General features: G+C 38.7%; 2 protein-coding genes across 7 annotated transcripts in view; one reads left to right on the top strand and one right to left on the bottom strand.

Moving 5' to 3' along the window:
- rapgef2b (Rap guanine nucleotide exchange factor 2b) overlaps positions 1-3,905 on the bottom strand; it is a 108,308-nt gene extending 104,403 nt beyond the window's left edge. For all 6 annotated transcript variants that reach the window (XM_087846481.1, XM_087846504.1, XM_087846513.1 and 3 more), the window contains exon 1: positions 3,231-3,905. In XM_087846481.1, the coding sequence (XP_087702607.1) occupies positions 3,231-3,299 (69 nt within the window). In that variant the 5' untranslated portion in view covers positions 3,300-3,905. The remainder of the gene's footprint in view (positions 1-3,230) is intronic.
- A 1,992-nt stretch (positions 3,906-5,897) lies between these two features.
- spmip2 (sperm microtubule inner protein 2) lies at positions 5,898-7,037 on the top strand. Its single transcript, XM_035911159.2, has 3 exons — positions 5,898-5,961; positions 6,451-6,680; positions 6,975-7,037. The coding sequence occupies exons 1-3, from the start codon at positions 5,898-5,900 to the stop codon at positions 7,035-7,037; spliced, it is 357 nt and encodes a 118-aa protein (XP_035767052.2).
- The last annotated feature ends 13,314 nt before the right edge of the window (positions 7,038-20,351 follow it).

The following is a 20,351-nucleotide window of genomic DNA, read 5'->3' as shown; positions in this document are numbered from 1 at the left end:
ATCAAAATGCCTGGATTGGGAGAAAAGTTATGAACATATGAACTGATACTTGGTAAAATCGTCACACAAACAGAACTAATGGAAACAACACAACAGTGCCACTGGGAGCAAGTCTCAGAAAAACAACACGAGTTTCAGAAACAGTGTTTTAACTGAAGGGAAGTAATTCTCTGTGTAGCATAGGTTTGAATTTGTATATAAAAGATATCAGATTAAAAAAAGATATCACAGATCACATATCCATGTCATATTATCTTAATTTATGTCACTGCTGGAAAAAAAAGCAGTGCTTCAGAGAAAAAATGCATCCTTGTCCTCCATCTCCTTCCCTCTTGATTATTCTTTGACCTTAAATGTCAAAAACTCAGGCCTCTTCCTTCCCTTTACAGTGCAAAAAAATAGATAAATAAATTGCGCAAAGGACAGAGAGCAACAATGCCGGCCAGAACACTACCTGTCAAGTGGTCAGCTATTTAACCCGCCGTATGCTATGGGTCAAATCCGACTGTGTGGCGAGTCCTGAGCAATAAAGACAGATCCCTCTAACTGTTGGCTAATCCTGACAGAGAGGTCCTGCCAACACCATTAGGATAAACTGCGTGAGCCAGCACAGTCCCGAGACATTTGAAAGGAACACTTGGGAAAGGTGCTGGTACAGAAAAACAATGACAATGTAGCTGCAGAGTCATATGATTTCCATATAGTGGTTTCTGCAGAAAAAGCAGAGGCTTTCCAGGAGCTTTTATTCCTTTGGACTTCTCTGTAACTGTAAAACAACATGGATGCATTCAAATCCTGTTACAATGTCCCAAATGACACCATCATTCTCAATCGCAGTTGCTGTTAAAATTGCCCTAGTCAGCCTTGCTGTTCATTTTTCTTCATTGCAGTGACCTATGGGATCTGGGAAGCATTTTCCTCCTTCCAACCTGTCACTCACTCACTCAGAAGTGCAGAGACTTCCTACAGTAAAGCCCTGTGGGATGAAATGTTTGCATACTTACACAGCATGATTTGATACCGTGGCTCCAAAGTGCTCAAGGACTAGAGCCATACCACTGATTTCTTTTTTATTATCATTTTACAGAGTCTTCCAGAAGGTCATATTTTATTAAAGTATTTTAATCTGACACTTTTCAAGCCAAGAAATTCCAAGTGCTTAATATCTTCTCACATACTCTTGGCAAGTTAGGACTGCCTCATAAACAGCCCTTTGAGATGGCCATAAAGCTACGCTGATGTAAATTCTTACAGGTGGGGTTGCAAGTTGAGGCGGTTAGACATAGATCTTGAGAGGATGCCAGATATAGGAAAAATGTTTTTGTTTTCGTTTCCTGAGAAATTTTTCAGAAGAAAAAAATAGATTGACACAAATTTTTAAATTAAAGCTTCTCAAAAATGTGAAGAGTTTCTTTAAAGACAAGACAGTTAATTCAAAATATACTGATCAATAATAAATGCTTATCATTAAATGGTAACGAACCAATCTTAGATGAGCACAGCTGCTGGTGAGACAAGCCAAATTCTTTATCCAGTTTCCATCACCGTGTTGGCATCTGTCACCCATACAAATTACAACTTGCATAAAGCTGTAAAGACCATGAGCCTAGGGCAGTTAATGTGACACCAATGACACCATAATTGTTTCCTTAATGTCAGACAGACATGGGCAGAGGCTGTGCCACTAACTGTAGCTCTCTGGTTCAAGTGATGGACTATTGATTGTCCATTATGTGTAAAGCTTTTGGCACCGGAGCCGTGGAGACGGCTCAAATGAAATGATTTCAGCTTCACAGCCAAACTGGATTTATATTTGATCTCTGCAAAAATGCAAAGCATAACGTCCTATATCTGATACCTTACCAGCCTGGGTGTGTACAAGCATGTGCAGCTTAAAGGGTCACAGCCACAGCCCACAGAATTTGCATGTTCAGGCAGGATATGGATTGCACTACAAACTTCTCAGAGGTAGGACAAAGAAATAACAGTACTGAGCTTTAGACACAAGTAGCAGGGAACTGTTTGGGAGATTTTTTCCTCCCGATTTTAACTGCAGGACAAGAAAAGCGCCAATGTCTGTCCATTCCCACCACAGAAACTGTATGACAAAACATTAATGGACCACTACTACTAGTCGGTGAAGCGGTATCAAATGTAACCTGTAGGATAGTCATCAGAAGCATTAGTCTGTCAACATCTACCATAAACCGGGGTAATGTCCAAATTTACAGCCCAGTATAGTCCACGCGCTATCTGTGGATTAGCCTCTTGTCCTTGACTTTCACACAGGGATGTGCCTGGAGAGTAGGCATGGGGCGGCACTGGCCCTCAATGTACTTCCATCTCACTTAAGTATTTGTAAGTTATTTTGGATGCATCTTTCGTTTCTTTTTAAAAATAAATCTATTACTATACCATGTTGGTGTTTTTTTAATTATTATTATAGAGCTTCCAAGCAGTAATGCTAGTCACTAATGCTGCATCTCCACCTGCAATGTTAGTGTGATTTACGCATTAATGCATCAATTTAAAAAGTGTATATGATTCAGCACAAACATGTTTTATTTACTATTTTAAGGCTAAACCTTTGTAATATTACGGTACAGGATTATGCATTTTACACATGTTCTTAGTCTGAATACTTCCTTCCCCTACTGTAACATTGTTTTAACTTTTCATGTGCACCATCTGCATCAGGGCTGTGTGCTGTCCACGAGCCTGACTTTCAGCCCAATCACAGATTTTCTACGTCCTATTCATTTCTGATCAAACTGATTTCCTCTGGGCTCCCTTGCCCTTTTCTTTGTCTCCTTTGTGTTATTCTCTTTTAAAACCCTTACATATATCTCTGCCACCCTTATTATTTGGATTTTGTTGCATGCAAAAAAAAAAATCAGTTTTGCAAGAGACGATGTTTGCGACGTGCGGAGATGTAAAACCACAATACACAGAGCGATGCTACACGCCACAGGCGGGTTAGAGTTCCACCAATGGCCGCAGCTCCTGTTACATTAAGTAGCCTTGATTATCTCTGCTGATAGAGGGCTTAGCGGGATGTAGCCGCTGAGACGAGCTGAATGGCAACAGTTGCACTCAGAAACACTGTTTAACTGTTACACTTTAAAATGTTGCAATGCTAAAATGTAGCAACAAAGTGACAAAAAACGGCGGCCACTAATTTCCATGAAAATCCAATTAGCAACAACATGCAATGAATAATTTCTTCTGACCTGTTGCGTCCGTTCAGCCGGATTCTTCATCACAGCCTGCCGAAAGCTGTTATCCACGTAAGACGCCATTGTTTTGGAAGAAGCCGTCTGGAGGATGTGGAATTCCTTATCCTGAAAATTACCTCTATCCAGGGGCAGGATATATACAAAACAAGTCCCCCTATTGTCTTGCTTTATTCTCGTCGCCTGTGCTCAGATGCTAGCGGGTAAGCTGGGAGTGCCCTGAGCCAGGCCACGACTGGAGCCAGACAGCCGAGCAGTCTCCTCAGGGTGTCTGTCTTTCTGCTGCCCGTGCCGAATCCGGCTGCCAACACCGGTCCCCACCTGGGAGGAAACTTCCTTTAAAAGCGCCGGTCAAACTCCCCCTCTTAAGAGTTATTTTCTTAGCGTAGAAAGTGTTGTCCCTTTATTCAAGCCAGCGTTCATTAAAGCCATTCCTTGTCTCTTCAGCATTCTGCTCTGCTAGCGACGGGGGAGAAATTCCATGTAAGGATCCAGCAAACAAAAAAGTGAGAAAATAGCAAGCGGCTAACCCGTCAGCAACCAGCTCACGCCCATTATCAGAGGAAGACTCCCGTCCTCTCACTGAGAAAATCTACTATGTTTGCATTTTGATGGAGCTAAAAGTGAAGATAGAGCCGCCGCCGCTCTGCTCTGTTGTATGCCACCATGGTGACTGACATACTGAGAGCATAAAGACCAGCGGAGTTACCAGTGGATGTTACTTATAACCTTTCAAAATAATACCCCTAAATGATGCTAATAAAAAGACAATGAAGGCTGTGGAAATTTTAGGCAAAATATACATAAATAAATATGCATTTGGGTGTGTTTTGCGTCATTTTCCCCTCTTTTATGCAAGGCTTCAATGCAAAAATTACCTTTGTTTATGACCGTTTTTAAAGAAAGACAATCAGTCGAGTCCACCTATATAATATATAGTAAGCTGTTATAGAGAAATGTTTTAGTTTCTTCTGTAAACGTGCAGGTTTTTGATTCAAGGTGATTATTTTCCCTATAAGTCCGCTTTGGTTAAGAAATCATGCTGTTCTGTTTTGAAGGGAGCACCGTGGCATTTCCTGTCTGGCTGTTGTTGTATTTCACTTGACAGAGATTATTGTCACAAGGAGGCGGCTAATCATGGGCGAGTCCATTTAACAAAAAAGGGAACGGAGGGCGTAATGTGGCAAAAATTATGCTTTGGCTCCATCAAGTGACTCAATGAGGGATTACAGCTGTGAGAAAATACGAAAATATGAACCTTGGCGTATAATTCATTGCTATTTAATCAATGCAGTGTTTCCTTCCTGTTTTAAACAAGCAGCTGTGCCACCCTTATTGAAGAAACCTAGCACATACCCTGAAGACAGTCTGAGTTGCTACCTAGGTTATTCACTCCAACATCCTTCAAAATTAAAGTCTTGTTTAGACCAAAATGCAGAAGACAAAACTTTTTTTTTTTTGTCAATTTCAGGCCAAAGCTGATCTACAGGTTATGGTTGTACTCCAGTGTCAGATGGGACATCTTACCCTATTAAATGTGTTATCCCCCAGCATTCTGCTCTGCTAGCGACGTGGCCCCAACACAGACCCCCCAAGGGGTCTGTGTTGGGGCCACTTTTATATTTTCCATTTCCTCCCCTTTGTATCCATCTTTGAAAAATATAATATGTCATCAGTGTTATGCTGATGAAACATAGTTTTACCTCTCATTTACAGCAGACTGTCTTTGTTCACCAACAAGGATGTTTAGCTGCCTTGATCAATGAATTGTGAAAAGTTTCCTTAAGAGTTCCTTCGCTCTGTTAATAGTCTGAGGAAAGTGGTTTTTATGCTTTACAATTGGATTACTGTAACTCCTTGTACATTGGGGTCAAGCTTTTTCAAGATTCTGGCTTGAGGTGGTTAGATTAGTAAGCCATTAACATTTAAGCTTTACAAAACTTTTCTGCCTTGGTGTAACTTAGATTATTATCTGCTCTTTTTCAGTTCCCCGCTCACATGGAGTGGACTTTTTCATTTGCTTTACAAAGATTCTGAAACAGTTTTTCTTTTTATATTAAATCAAACTGTAAAGACTTTTTCAAGTCCACTCTTAATACCCTGTTATTTTTGCATTCATGGTTGGTAGTTTCATGGAGTTTCCGAATAAATGAATACATTTATTTATTTATTCATTCATTCATTCATTTCATTTCATTGTGTAATTGTTTTTTCACTCTGTTATTTGCAGTTTGTTTATCTCTGCTGTTTGCATGGTTGCTATGTGCTTGATAACTATTCTCTTTTCATTTTGTATTTCACTGCTTCATCAACAAGGTTTTGTTTTTATTATGCACCAAATGGAAAGCTGATTTTTAATGTACTTAATAAATAACAATTAATTTACTTATAACCAGTTACAGGATATATTTTACTTAATTTTACAGGACTTGACATAAATAAATACATAAATACTTCATATAAATAAAGGGGTGAATGGGCATAGTTCAACACTTAAAGTATAATCTGCTTTTAGGCTGTAACTAGGATACAAGTAATGATTCCATGACAACCAGCCATGGCCCTGAGGACAGAGCAGACTGCTGGGCTCATGTTATCACCCATGGGTGGTCATTATCTAGGTGTATCTAGTCTGCAACTAGTCCAAACATAACAGGAAGAGAAATGATGCAAAGCAGTGAAACAACTGCAGGACAGCCACAGTATGGACAGAGGATGATTTTTACAGGTAGGCCGATGTCTGCAGAGAAGATGCTTTTATTAGTTTCTTTAACTCACTAAAGTTCTGGGGGATCAAATTATGAAGTTAAAATTAGAGCTGAAGCAATGTCTCTACTGCCATATCTATAATACTTTATGAGTGTGAGTGTGTTGGAATTAATAAGAAAGTATTTGCTGCCAGATAACTGTAACCCAGTTTCCTGTAATTGTGCTTTAAACTGCACACCATGGTTGATCAATTATTAAATATTCAAGGAAATGGTGCATGTCCAAGCAAATATAGCTGCAACTGGACACATGATGGCACTGTAACCTGAACCAAACGGACTATTTGTGCCTGTCTGTGTTTGTGTATAATATAATAATATTTATTAAATCGCCTTAAGTTGAATATAGACTACATTTTTATGGTACTTAAGTTTATTAAAGCTGTGAATAAAAGCTTTGAGTTTGTTTGTATTTTTTATTTTTTTTACCTGCTTTATCCACTCACCAGGTCCAGATGGAATCGGAGACTATAGGCCAAGATCCAATTACTTTACCCGGTACATCGGTGTGGGTGCCACATCACCTGAGGCCACAGGTGACCTCAGTTACCTGTGCCGAGCTCCACCAGATGCCCTCCCACCCATGCCCAGGCAGAGCTATGTGGGGGAGGTGGGCTGGGGATGGCAATATAACCAGCTGTTAAACAGTGGGACGCTGCTCAGCAATATGCAAATTAAGGTGCAACTAAAACCTATCGTGTGCGGCTTATGCAAATGAATAAGCAGAGGCAGCATCTTCTGTTAATGTGCCACAAAGTCACATTGAGCTTAACTTTGAGAAACTCTGATGGACAGATGATTTATCAGCCTTGTGACATCATAAATATTTATTGTTATATTTTTGTTAAGTCGCATATTTTTAACAATTAATGACTATTTTTCCACACAGTCTTCATTGTGATCAATTTATAAATTGAATCATATACACGTTCAAAAAATATTACGTTAATCTTCATTATTTTTTTTTTAACAGAAAACAGACATACGGGCATCGTTGGAGAACAGAGTCACTCAAAAGTTTCAGAGCACAAAGTAAGATAGAATGCCTTTTCCCTTTGCTCAGAGAGCTATCACACATGTGTGCTTTGTTATGTGGATATGTGAGAACATCTCAGGTTTGCACCGTGTTCAGTAATACATTGTAAGTTATCTACCTCCCCATTCATAATGTAACACTTCCACTTAATCAGGAGCATGCAGCTCCCCAAGCTCTCTGTAAAAAAAGACACACAGAGGTCATAAAAACAAACAAGAGGTTTATGTTATTCTTCAGCATTTTTGGAAACAGTGAAAATTCAACATCTTTGCATTAACTGGCTTAAAATTATATTTATTGGTACAGTAGATAATCAACTATTTAAGAGCAGTGAAAAACAGTGAACAGAATCCTGTTGATCTGCTACAACCATCAAAAGTAGGGTGACCAGATCTCAGCAAACTAAATGTAGTGCAAGGAGTCACATTACAGGACACCATATTTTACTTTGTGGTAAATAAAAAAGTAACTATAGCAAAAATGTAATGTGTTAAAAAGGAATTTGAAAAAAAAAAAGAATTTTCTCTTATCCATTCATGATCAAAATGACTAGAATATTTTGGCAATTCAAGGCTTACTCCCAGACGGCAAGGTGTTCAGGTTCTGCTGCTGCAAAACAAGCCCAAATCATCAGCCCTCCACTTGCTTGACAATTGATCGATACGTGTGAATAATCTTCCTCACTGTTGAATGATGGCTTCAAATTTTTGGTTAATGATCACATTAGCTCTTCTTTAATTGACCAACACCAACAATTTCATGTATTTTGTTGATTTGAGGCTGCATTTACCTAATTCTAACACCTGCAAAGGACCATGTGATTTTTTTCTGTTTTCATATGTTTAATGGGATAAAGCAAGACCTTAAAAAGTGCATCTCTCTCACTGTGGGCTTTTGTAAACTAATGGCCATTAAAATGTGGGACATCATCTTTATTAATGAGACTGAGGAATAAAAATGCTGTGCAGTGCCACAAAGTAGGTCATCTCATCTTTGTGAAAGGCCCAGTTTGAATATATGGTTGAATAAAGCATCTAAACAGTTTGCTAGACGTAATAAATGCAGAGAATTAGACTATGGCATAGCCATCAGTTCAGTATTTACAGGAGAGTTTTAGTGGCATGATGGCAGTGGTTAATATTAAAAAACAGGACAATATATTTGAATAACAGTGTAATATGAGAAAAACTGTATTAAAGAGTACAGTTGGAAAGCCCCAACTACTGTCACCTGTAATTCCCTTTATCTAAGCTTATATATATATATATATATGTATATAAAAGACGGCCGTAGTGATCAATGTAGCGGTTCCGAATGACAGCAATATCAGGAAGAAGGAACACGAGAAGCTGGAGAAATACCAAGAGCTCAGAGAAGAGCTCGAGAGGATGTGGAGGGTGAAGGTAACGGTGGTCCCCGTGGTAATCGGAGCACTAGGTGCGGTGACTCCCAAGCTAGGCGAGTGGCTCCAGCAGATCCCGGGAATAACATCGGAGATCTCTGTCCAGAAGAGTGCAGTCCTGGGAACAGCTAAGATACTGCGCAGGACCCTCAAGCTCCCAGGCCTCTGGTAGAGGACCTGAGCTTGAAGGATAAACCACCCACAGGGGCGTGCTGGGTGTTTTTTTTAATATATATATATATATATATATATATATATATATATATATATATGTATTGCAGTTTCTGTATCAGCACAGCATTGTACAAATCTGGCAGCTACTTTTCTAACCATTACAAGGATGTTTTGTATTGATTTTCTTCTTCACTTTGTCATCCGTGTGGATGTTTCATGATTTTTCATTTGTTCAGGACAGTTTTGCTTTCTGGTCTGAAACATCGCAGTTTCCTGGGACCAGTATAAATGGGACACGATTGACGAGGCTGTAGATTTTTATTCTTGTTGCAGGCGTCATTCACACAAATATTTTTCACCGTCTTAGAAAATCAGTCTGTTGTTCCTGAATATGTTGTTTTCCCACAAGAAAGCCAATAAAAGCTACAAATGCAGGATAGACAGGACTCTATAAACCAGACGGGAAGGCACACAAGAAAGCACAAAGCAAAGATGAATACATTAAGTCAAGAATGAGAAACACAAGCTGGGAACAGACAGACACACATTAAGAGGCTAAGCCAAATGACACTTTTGATTTCAGCAGGGAGATATTATTCATATATAATGGAAAGCCATTCCAAATCTGGAAAATACTTACAAAGAAACTGTAATACTGTAAAAACTAGCTGAACAGCATCCATCTGATCAGCCACTGGAGCCACCCTGATTTTCCCTCCTTCATTGAAAAATAAAATAAATAAATAATATGTAATATGTGAGTTTGAAATGATCATTCCAACTATGAAATGTGCACATTTATGGAAATTGTTCCTTCCACAGCTCATAATCCCTCAGAAATGTCTGATAGCTAGTTTTCCGAAATCTGCCAACCAGTAAGAGAAAACATAAACTATAACATAAAAACAAATCGAGACTATACATCTGCCCAGGGAGTGGAGTGAGGACACATTAGGAACCTCAGACATGAACTCACAACTTCTTAAAGGAGCCAGGAGTTTTAATAAAAAAAAAAAAACATAAAACAAAAACAAGAGATGAGGTGGCATGTTTTCAGAAGCTTCAAAAAGACACAAGCTGGAGGAGATGAGAGGGGGCGAAGTAAGTTAAAGATCTCATTTAAAGGAGAATTTGATATGCCAAATGATTTGCAAAGCCAGCAAATAATATGTCAAAATGCAGAGTGCAAGACACAGCTGATCACATTTATGACCATTGATGCAGCTCAAAAAGCTTCTCTCGGCTGTGCATGCAGCTGCTAATCCCTTCCTTGAAGAATCCTTTCAGTAAAATATGTGACATGCATGAAATATTTGTAGGTGGTTGTTCGAGGAGAAATTATCATTCCAGAGTCCAAGCCACAGACTGTATATAATAGAGAAATAGAGTTCAGGCATGCACCAGTTAAATTCTGAAAAGAAGAACATGCTTTTATTTTTCCTAAGGCTGACAGTCTGAGAACTGGCACATCTATAAATGTGAACTAACTCATATAATACAGAAAATTGTGCTAGTGACCTTCCACGAGGCTCCAACAGCTCCCAACCATTACATGTAAATATTGCTTCAAAGTAACTTTCTCATTTTATAATTTCATCTTTATACTGCTAGAAGTTCAAAATATGAACTCTTTTTATTCTTTCTTTAGAAAATTATTATTTTTCACCATCCTACTTTTTAAAATTTCACTCTTTAATAAAAAAAATGTTTTCATATGAACATCCTGTGCGGTGACAAAAACGACTCCCCAGGGATTTAATAGGAGTTAAAGTCAACCACTTTAACTATTAGTCTCCTGCCTCAAACCTCAAGCCTGCACATGTTTCTATAACAAATAATATGTTCTTTTTGAAGCTGTATGTGATGTAAAAGTGGTTTTATTAGGGAAAATCAATGGCCTACATGCAGTGTTGGGGAGTAACGGAATAAATGTACCGCCGCTACGTATTTAAATACAAAATATGAGTAACTGTATTCCGTTACAGTTACCATTTAAAAAGGTGGTATTTAGAATACAGTTACTTTGTTGAAATAAATGGATTACACGGCGGTATTTTCCTGTTTCATATTGTCCCAGGTCAGGACTGTTTGGGTTTTGTTTCCCAATTCAGGGTCTGCAGCCTTAAAGGCCGCATTTTAAGGCCGATTACGTCACCGCGACGCGACGAAGGCTGTCCCAATTCGAAGGCTGCTCGAAATGCGGCCCTCAAATGCGTCCTTAATTTCCCTGAATTTTAAGGACGTGCCGGTGTAGACTTCGTGGCCCAACATATCCCAGAATGCATAGCGCGGCGGTGGGTGTGGATAATTTTGCCGAAAAAAAACGGCAGATGAGGGGCGCCCGAAGTGTAAACTTTAAGTAAGTACTGAATATCATGTCACTTATTTATGTGCAAATGTATGATAACGAAGAACATTAAAACATTACTGTTGGCCACATGTCGGCAAAGTTATGTGACATAAGTGACGTTTGTACTAACTTGGTTTTAAAGCCTTTACTTTAAAATATACGCCGTTCAATAGGTGACCTTAATCTTACAGAGAATGATCAAAGCTCATGTAGAAACAAACAAACAAATGAACAAAAGATTTTCTCCTTCATTTCTGTCAAACAAAGCTGTATGAAACGTTTCCAGCTGTTAGTATCATGGTTGCTAGGCAACCTGGGCAGCGCAACGGAGGCTACACCGTCCGGGTTTGCAGCCTTAAAGTACGCAGCCTCAACGGTCCTCGAGGGCCGCATACTCAAAGACCGCTAAGGCCGGAAGTGCGAGGCTTGTGAAATGGGACGGTCTAGCCTCCGTCGCGCTGCCCAGGTTGCCTAGCAACCATGATAGCTGGAAACGTGTGGTTGACAGAAATGAAGGAGAACATATTTTGTTCGTTTGTTCGTTTCTACATGAGCTTTGTGTGATTTTATAAGTATCCGAGGCTGAGACCACAGGGCTGTAAAACATGATTGTTGGGCTTCATATCTGTACTGAACAGTCATATAAGATTAGCTAGTAAATAACAATTAGTTAATGTTGTTCATGAGACTAAAGTCAGTGTAAATATGAGATGGCCAATATTATAGTTATTATATTAATCATTATTAGTTTATTACAGCAGTGAGTTTGAACTCTCAAATCAAATCACTTCTATTGTCACATCACATGTGCAGGTACACTGGTACAGCACATGTGAGTAAACTCTGTGTCTAATACTGAGCTTCAGTAAAGATTCAAGTTGCAGTCATTTATATTTCCTATCACCTTAAATCTTCACTCAAAGACAAGTATCTTTGACAGTGTATATGTAGATGTATCATATATAAGAGTCAAATATTGTTCGTTTAATATGTTGGCATTACTAAATTTGGCTCAATGCTTACATATATGTATAAAAAGAAAATGCACGAGCTGTGATAACTGTGTCTGATAAAATGACGAGTAGACTGATATATCAAATATTCCTTTATTGGGTGAGAAAATCAGACCACTGCTTTAAGTCATACAGAATAGATATCAGAGCCTTAAACAGGCTGACTTCTGCTAAATGGGTCCAACTGGGTAGTATACAAACACATAACATCCTTATAGAATATGAGATAACACAATAGATCAACTTACCTCAGAATATATAAAGCATATAAACAATTACAGCAATATGACACAACAAACACAGCAGTGCTACTGATCCAAAATACTCAAAGCTTCATAGAACTGAAACAAACATTTATTTTTAGCTCCATTCTGCTGCTGATACATACTTTAGGTTTCTGAATATTAAACTTGTTGCTGCCTTTCATAGTGTGTAACTTGAAGGCCCTGAGTACTTTCTCCCACACTGAAAACACTGGAATGATCAAATTATTTGAACATTACCTAATAAGACTGATTCAGGACAGATAATTAGTTATTTTTACACTTTCCTAGCAGTCCTTCACAAACAGGGAACAGTCTGTCTATTCTCTCCATCTGTCAGCTGCTGCTGATTCTTCCTCCTCCTCTTCCTCACACACTGCTGAGTTTGTCCTGATGAATCATCAGGGGCGCAAAGCCTCACAGATGATGTGCAGCAGTGGGTCCCTCAGTCTGTGCTCACTCTGCACTTGCAGTTGTCACACATGAAACAAGCCTTCCTTTCCACTTCCTCCATGTAAAGGTTGCCTACAATAGGTGACACGGGGGAGCCCATGGCACAGCCATGTTTTTGTCTGTAGAAGCCTTCGTTGTATCTGAAGTATGTTGTGGTAAGGCAGAGGTGCAGTGTGCAGATCTGATCGGGTGTGAAGTTGGTCCTGTCTTCCAAGGAGCTGTCTTCTTGTAGTCGTTTCCTGACAGTCTCCACTGCCTCCGTGGTGGGTATGCAAGTGAAGAGAGAGACTACATCAAAGGACACCATGGTTTCATCTGGGTCCAGGGTAAGTTTCTGGACCTTTTCGGTGAAGTTGGTGGAGTTTTTGATGTGGTGTGGGGTGTTCCCCACGAGAGGTGCAAGGATGGTAGCATGGTTTATGCTACTGACTATGGGTCTGAGTGGGACATCTTCCTTGTGGATTTTAGGAAGTCCGTAAAAGCAGGGTATGGCACCCCCTGGATAAAGGCGGTGATATGTAAGGCGGTCAATGATTTTGTCCTTTTCAAGGTCCTGAAGGCAAGTTATAACTTTCTTTTTAGCTGCTTGTGGGGTCTCGCTTTAAGGCTTCGTAGGTATTGTTGTCATTGAGAAGAGTAGTGATCTTTGTGTGGTAATCTGTAGTGTTTAGGACCACGGTGCATCTTCCCTTATCAGTTGGTAAAACAGTGATGTTGTGGTCTTTGCTCAGGGAAGCGACAGCCTTCTTTTCTTGTATTGTGAGGTTGGACGGAGGGACTTTGGCACTGGAGAGGGTGGCTGAGACTTTCATCCTGATTTGCTCTGCTTCTGTCTGTGATAATTTATTAATCCGTATGTCGGTTTCTGTGGCTGTGATAAGGTTCACTATGGGCAACTGTTGCGGAGAAATGGCAAAATTGAGTCCTTTGGCTAATACTCTCTTTTCAGGTTCAGTGAGATTCCAGTCTGAAAAGTTATACCCGTTATGTGTCTGTGAGCGAGGAGGGAGAAAAAGGAGAGTGGAAAACTACGAGCTGTCATTGAGCAGAAACGGGAGCTGGAAGCATGTAAATATAATAATAACCACTGCAGCCAAGAAGAGTGCCTGACCAGCCCAGTTGTAAGTAAGCTATTAAGGCTCGACTGTACACCGCGTTCGTGTTTTCCTCCGAAACAATAAGTTGCGTTGGAGCAGCCTCTCCAAGGAGAGAGCCTCTCTCTGTCTCTCGCTAGCAAACTTGACCCAGACAACAAAGTAAAGCTATTTTTCGGCTACGAGCCCGACACGGAACCCGACGTATTAGCCAGAGGTCCCTTTACTACGGTTCGGAGCCGCGGACCTTCAGTAATAGTAATAAATCACATTCATGTAATTGTAAACAGCATGATAATATATTAAGTAATCCAAAGTACTCTCATTGAGTAACGTAACGGAATACATTACAGAATACATTTTGGGGCATGTATTCTGTAATCTGTAGTGGAATACATTTTAAAAGTAACCTTCCCAACACTGCCTACATGTGATTTTCTGTTAAAATGACAGAAAATGTTATTTTCAGAAATAATAATATACATGAAACAGAGACAATCTGAGTAAAAGGAAATGACATCTCACTCTTAGAATGAAGGACCTCACTGTTAAAGTTTGATTAAAAAGCTTGTGAAAAGGTTACACTTTTCACAAGCTTGAGCTTAAAAGAATCTTGCGGGAAAAACAGTTCTTTTATTATAGCAATGTACGCCTTTACTCACTGTAATGCACAATGAATTTATGAACATCCTTCACAGTGTAATCTGGGATAGAGAGCTTTAAATAAGTTTCTCTGCAAAAGTTCTGACAATCTGCTTCAGGCATAAAAACTTGTCTAACGGAGGGTTCCATCCAGAAAATAACAGTAATCACAGGTTTAGTATTGTTTATCAGAGGTCCCTCTCCCTTCTTAGAGTGTCACAGATATAGACTTTTGATTCTTATTTGAGCAGCACCTGGTAATCTGTCTCTATAGCAAAAACGATCACATCCTTATATCTGGTGTAGATAACGGTACAGATTGTTTACTGCAAGAGAAAACACCAATTTTTCTATAATGAGCCACACAGACATCAATTTCTTGGGGTCAACTGCAATTTTCAGGCAATATCATCGTTGCAATAGGACGCTCTAAGTCTCACACCCACATAAAGCCATGTGGCGGTTGAGTTTACTTGAATCAGAACAATGTATCCACACTCCAACAAACAAAACACTCCACATATAGTAAGAGTGGAAGGTAGAGTCAAAATCTTCAACATGCAGGGGCTCCAAAAGGTCTTTTCTGGTTCAGAGAATCTTTGAAGAGATCTTTGATGTGATCACCAGTTAAAAACAGTCTGATCAGTTTTTTCCCATAGGTCTAATTAAGTGGTTATTACATTTCAGGGTTATGATACATAAAATAAATAATTTCTTACGAAGTTAAAATGTATCATTTATACATAAGACCCGAATCACACTGTAGAAATAACTGGAAGCAGATTCTATCCACGCAATTAAACATTAGAATCATCCAATAAAGAATTTATGAGAAACATGCTGTATTTATATGAGTGTAACAGCCAGGATTAAATTACTCCTGTCTATCGTGACATGTCAAAACTATTGCGTGGAAGAAAAAAAGAATATTGCAGAATGATAAAGCATCATGTATCATTTTTTGAATCATTTTTTTTTATTCAATTGCAGAATTGGTAAGTAAATTAAATACGGCAACATACGGTAGCCATCTCATATCCATATAGCAGCACATATGTTTAAAATGTATTTTTAAAACAAAGAAATGAGAATGTATGCATGAGCACACATAAATCAAACTGCACTGTGTATTAAAAGTTAATCTGCGGATTATGCATTAATGAATTAGTCGATTTTGGACTGTTAATTGATGGAAGATTAGACTAGCAAACAGAAACAAATAATTAATTGTAAATTATTTTAGCATGATGTTTTCTTTTTTCATTCACGATTATGAAATGAAAAAAAAAACATCAAAGTGTGAATTTTTGTTCAGCTGATTGAACGAAATATTAGCTTAATATAATATTATGGCCGGTGGTTGTCTGATCTCTTTAAACAAATATATCCAATGAGTCCTAATATGATAAGATGATAATTGCACTACAATCAGGCAAATAGCTATTTTTGTGATATATGGCTATAAATTAAGAGTCGGAGAGCATATCTGAGAAGTCCATAGTATAAATAGTGTTTTTAGGCTCAATGGTCCTGTTGACCATTAACATCTGTTATCTTGTAGCTCAGCTGATAGCAGAGGAGGGACAAGAGTGAAGGTGAAGGGCCCAAATGAGACTGGAAACACAAGGTAAGTTTAAATGTATATACTCTGACCACAGGCAATGATTGTACACCATACATCTTTAATAATGTTAAAAATCAGAAATGGATGCACACGTTTTAATTTATTTTAGGGATTTTTTTTATCCACAAAGTTTAAAGAATTATACATACAGGTTGTTGCCGGTTGTTCTGGTATATTGTGCAAAGTGAATGAAATAATGAAAAAAGCAAACTAGCCCCAAATTTTTCAAATTCACCTCAAACCAATAGGGTGGGCAATCTCAGTCCACGAGGGCCGGTGTCCCTGCAGGTTTTAGATCTCACCTTGGGGAAACACACCTGAATCACATGGTTAGTTCGTTACCAGGCCTCTGGAGAACTTCAGGACATGTTGAGGAGCTAATTTATCCATTTAAATCAGCTGTGTTGGTTCGAGGACACATCTAAAACCTGCAGGGACACCGGCCCTCGTGGACTGAGATTGCCCACCCCTGAGCTAGACCATTGAAACTTGGATATTGGATCTTGTCCAATTGTCCAACAGGACAATGATCCCAAACAGACATCTGAACTGGTTTCAGAATGGATAAAGCTACTGTTATAGTTTTCTGGTTATGATGTCCTTGAAGTCTGTTCCTCTTCTGTGTCGAGGGCCAGGGTCGGTTGAGCTCCTTCTCCTCCCTCTGGGGCAGAGCTCAATGATCATTATGCTGCCAGATATACCGGTTCCTCATCAGATCTGAATTAATTCCCAGTACTAAAGGACCAGTCGGTGCTTCCAGAATCTGCCAGATAGCCTGCTTCTACCAAGCATTATCCTTGTCGGGCTCAAGAGCCAGTACACTACCTGTCCCTTGGAATTAGTCCACTCACTATGCTCTGTCTCTGGGTACCAACTTGGACAACCTCCCAGCAACAAGTAGGAGAATCACTATGACACCATCCGTTAAACTCCCTGAAGAAGAAGGTAAAAACAAGGAAAACTGTGAACCAAAAGAAGGTAAAAACAAGGAAAACTGTGACTCTTATCGCCTTATCGCATCTTAAATGTGGATTATAAATTATTTACATCCATAATCACAAGATGCTTAGAGCTGTTTCTCCCAGATCTGGTGGATGAAGACCACACAGGGTTCATTAAGGGGCGACAGACACAAGATAATATACGACGCACATTGCATATAATTAACGAAGTTAATAAAGAGAAAATCCCAACAGCCTTAGTGAGCTTAGATGCTGAAAAGGCCTTTGATAGAGTCTCTTGGATATTTCTTTTTGCTGTTTTGAAAAGAATGGGCTTTAACAGTATCTTCATCGAGTGTATACAATCCTTGTACCACAGGCCATTGGCTAGAGTTAAAATAAACGGGGACCTGACAGACAGCTTTGAGCTTTTCAGAGGAACCAGGCAGGGTCGCTGCCTGAGTCCAGCCCTTTTTGCTCTGTATATCGAGCCTTTGGCTCAGTATATACGGCAAAGTGCAGACTTAAAAGGGGTTTTATTTTCTAAAATTGAACAACGAATAGGTCTCTTTGCTGATGATATAATTATATACCTACAAGATCCTGACATGACCTTTCCTCGGTTGATTAAAGCATTAAAATATTTTGGCAAAAATTCAGGGTATAAACTAAATATCGTAAAGACTCAAGTACTTTGTCTGAATTATTTCCCCAAAGATTCAATTCAAAACGAATACAAATTAAAATGGGACTCAAATAAGATCAAATATTTAGGTGTCTATCTAACTAGCGAAATAAGTACACTATACGAGGCAAATTATGTAAAGATTAGTAATACAATCCAAAAAGATTTGATTAAATGGGCTCCACTTGTCATGGACCTTAGCTCAAGAATAGAGGTAATAAAAGTGAATGTGCTTCCTCGACTACTGTATCTATTCACTTCATTGCCGGTCCATATACCAGATGCACAATTCGGTAGATGGGATAAATTAGTTAGTAGATTTATTTGGAAAGGGACAAAGCCAAGAATAAGATTTAAAATACTCCAATTAAGAAAAGAAAAAGGAGGACTTGCCCTCCCAAATTTCAAGGAATATTTCTATGCAGCCCAGCTGAGATATATTGTTTACTGGTGTTCACCGGATTACACCTCAAAATGGAAGCATATGGAGATAAATTATTGCTCATCATGTCATCCACAAGCAAGATTGGGAGAAGAAACTATACAGTCTACGAACACAAATCTCATTACTGAATTCACTATTAAACTCTGGTGGATTATAGTGAAGAAATATAGAATTATAGAAGACTGTAAATTGCTGATTTGGCCTGCATATTCTCGAAAATGGGATAGTACATTTTTAAGATGGGTCAATAAAGGAATTACAGCAATGTGCACATTAATAGACGGGAAAACATTCAAATCCTTCGAGAATCTACAGAGACAATTTGGACTGGATAAATCAGATTTATTTAGGTATTTTCAATTAAGACATTTTTACAATACAGAAATTAGGAAGAAGCTCTTGAGAGAAGGAAGCCATATAATAGAAATAATAACAGGTGCATATAAAAATCCTCCATCAAGAATTTTATCGAAATTATATAATGGCCTGCAAAATTTGAATAGGAATGAAACATCAAACAAAAGTGGGAATCTGAATTACATCTTGAGTTGTCAGAGGATAACTGGCGATCCGTATGTTTCACACAGCATAATTCCACCAGCTCTAGACGATGGAGAGAATATGGCTGGAAAAATGTGATTAGGTTCTTTATTACTCCTTATATCAAAAGCAAGCAGCTGAAAACACCCCAACGATGCTGGAGATTATGTGGAGACTGGGACGCCAATCATCCTCATGTGTTTTGGAAGTGTAAAAATATCAAACCTTACTGGGAAAGCATTGCAGTAACAATGAAGAAAGTGCTGGGGTATGACGTGCCATGTGAGGCACAAGTAATGTATTTTGGAATATGGGAAAATGTAACAAAGGAGGACCATTACTTGTTTAAAATTATGTTGTTGTCAAGCAAAAAGGTAATGACAAAAAACTGGCTGAAAAGTGACCCTTTAAAATTGGAAGAATGGACTGATGTAATCGAGGACATATATATAATGGAGAAAATGACTTACACTTTGAGACTGAAATCTGACAAACACCGAAAACAGTGGACAAAATGGATAGCCTATAAGACTCACTCAGCCCCATAAGGCAGGGACCTCTCCTCTTTGTTTTTTTTTCTTCTCTTCCACAGATTAGGTGTCCTTTATTCCTTTTAGTTTGTTTCTTTTGTGTTCCTTTTTCATATTTTTGTTTGCATGTACTATAAAATTGGAAAAAAGTACAAAATAAAAAGTAAAAAAAACCCAAAAAACTCCCTGCATCTCCCTTGAAGGACTGAACTAACTTCTCTCTCCTCTCTCCCTAGCTGAATCCTCTCCATGAAACCAGCATCCTGTTCAATTCCCCCTCTGGCCATCCTTTCCCCAGTGCTTCCGTTGAATTAATGAAGTCCAGAAACCTGTACCACTGTTCATATCATGTATGCTTCAGAGACCTCCACCATGACAGTAGCTTCATATTAAACTTCTGGAATGGCCTCAACCTTATTGAAAATGTTTTGATTTAAAAGCAGGATTGGTGCCAGGATACTAACCATTTAAATAAACTCTACCAGTTCTGCCAAAAAAGGGTCAAATATCCAGCCAGTTTTGCCAGAAGCTTGCTGTTGGCTACTGAAAGCAAGCAGTTGAGATGAAACTTGCTAAAGGACATTTAATCAAATTTTAGTGTATATTTGACACTGTAGGCGTAATCTAGACCCTGTGTGGAAAATTCAGAGTAAATTCAAACGTTAATACCCATTTCCTGTTTTTTTATTTTTTTTTAAATAATCAGAGATGTATGCTGTACAATCATTCCAGGAAAAGGAAAACAGTGGAAAGAAATCATTAATAGTCTGACTATAACTAAATGTAAGGCTAAATGAGAAATTATACTACGTACATGACATTATATGTTATCACTTTAATAATGTATTAGAGTACTAGTCCTCTTTACAGAAATTCATAATAACAATGAAACTTGTCACACTTTCTTTAACATAAATGATGTATTGGTAATACTAATACTTAATTTCCAGCATTTAAATTAGATACTTAAAAATGGTTGCACAGTCATATCTAACTTCCTGTCTTCTCTCTTCTTCTATTATCTTTCCTCTCAGTACAGTAACCACAGGAGGATGCAGCTCAAAGAGTCACTGCAGTGAGACAGCATCCTCCCTCTGAGTCTCATCTCCCTGTGTTAGCCACTTTTATTCTTAATAAACCAAAGATTATGCTTATGCC

The sequence above is a fragment of the Neolamprologus brichardi genome, chromosome 2 (genome assembly GCF_056152115.1).
Source record: "Neolamprologus brichardi isolate AB-2024 chromosome 2, ASM5615211v1, whole genome shotgun sequence".
Taxonomy (NCBI): domain Eukaryota; kingdom Metazoa; phylum Chordata; class Actinopteri; order Cichliformes; family Cichlidae; genus Neolamprologus; species Neolamprologus brichardi.
Note: the sequence above shows the minus strand (reverse complement) of the source record. Positions and strands in the feature narration are given on the sequence as shown.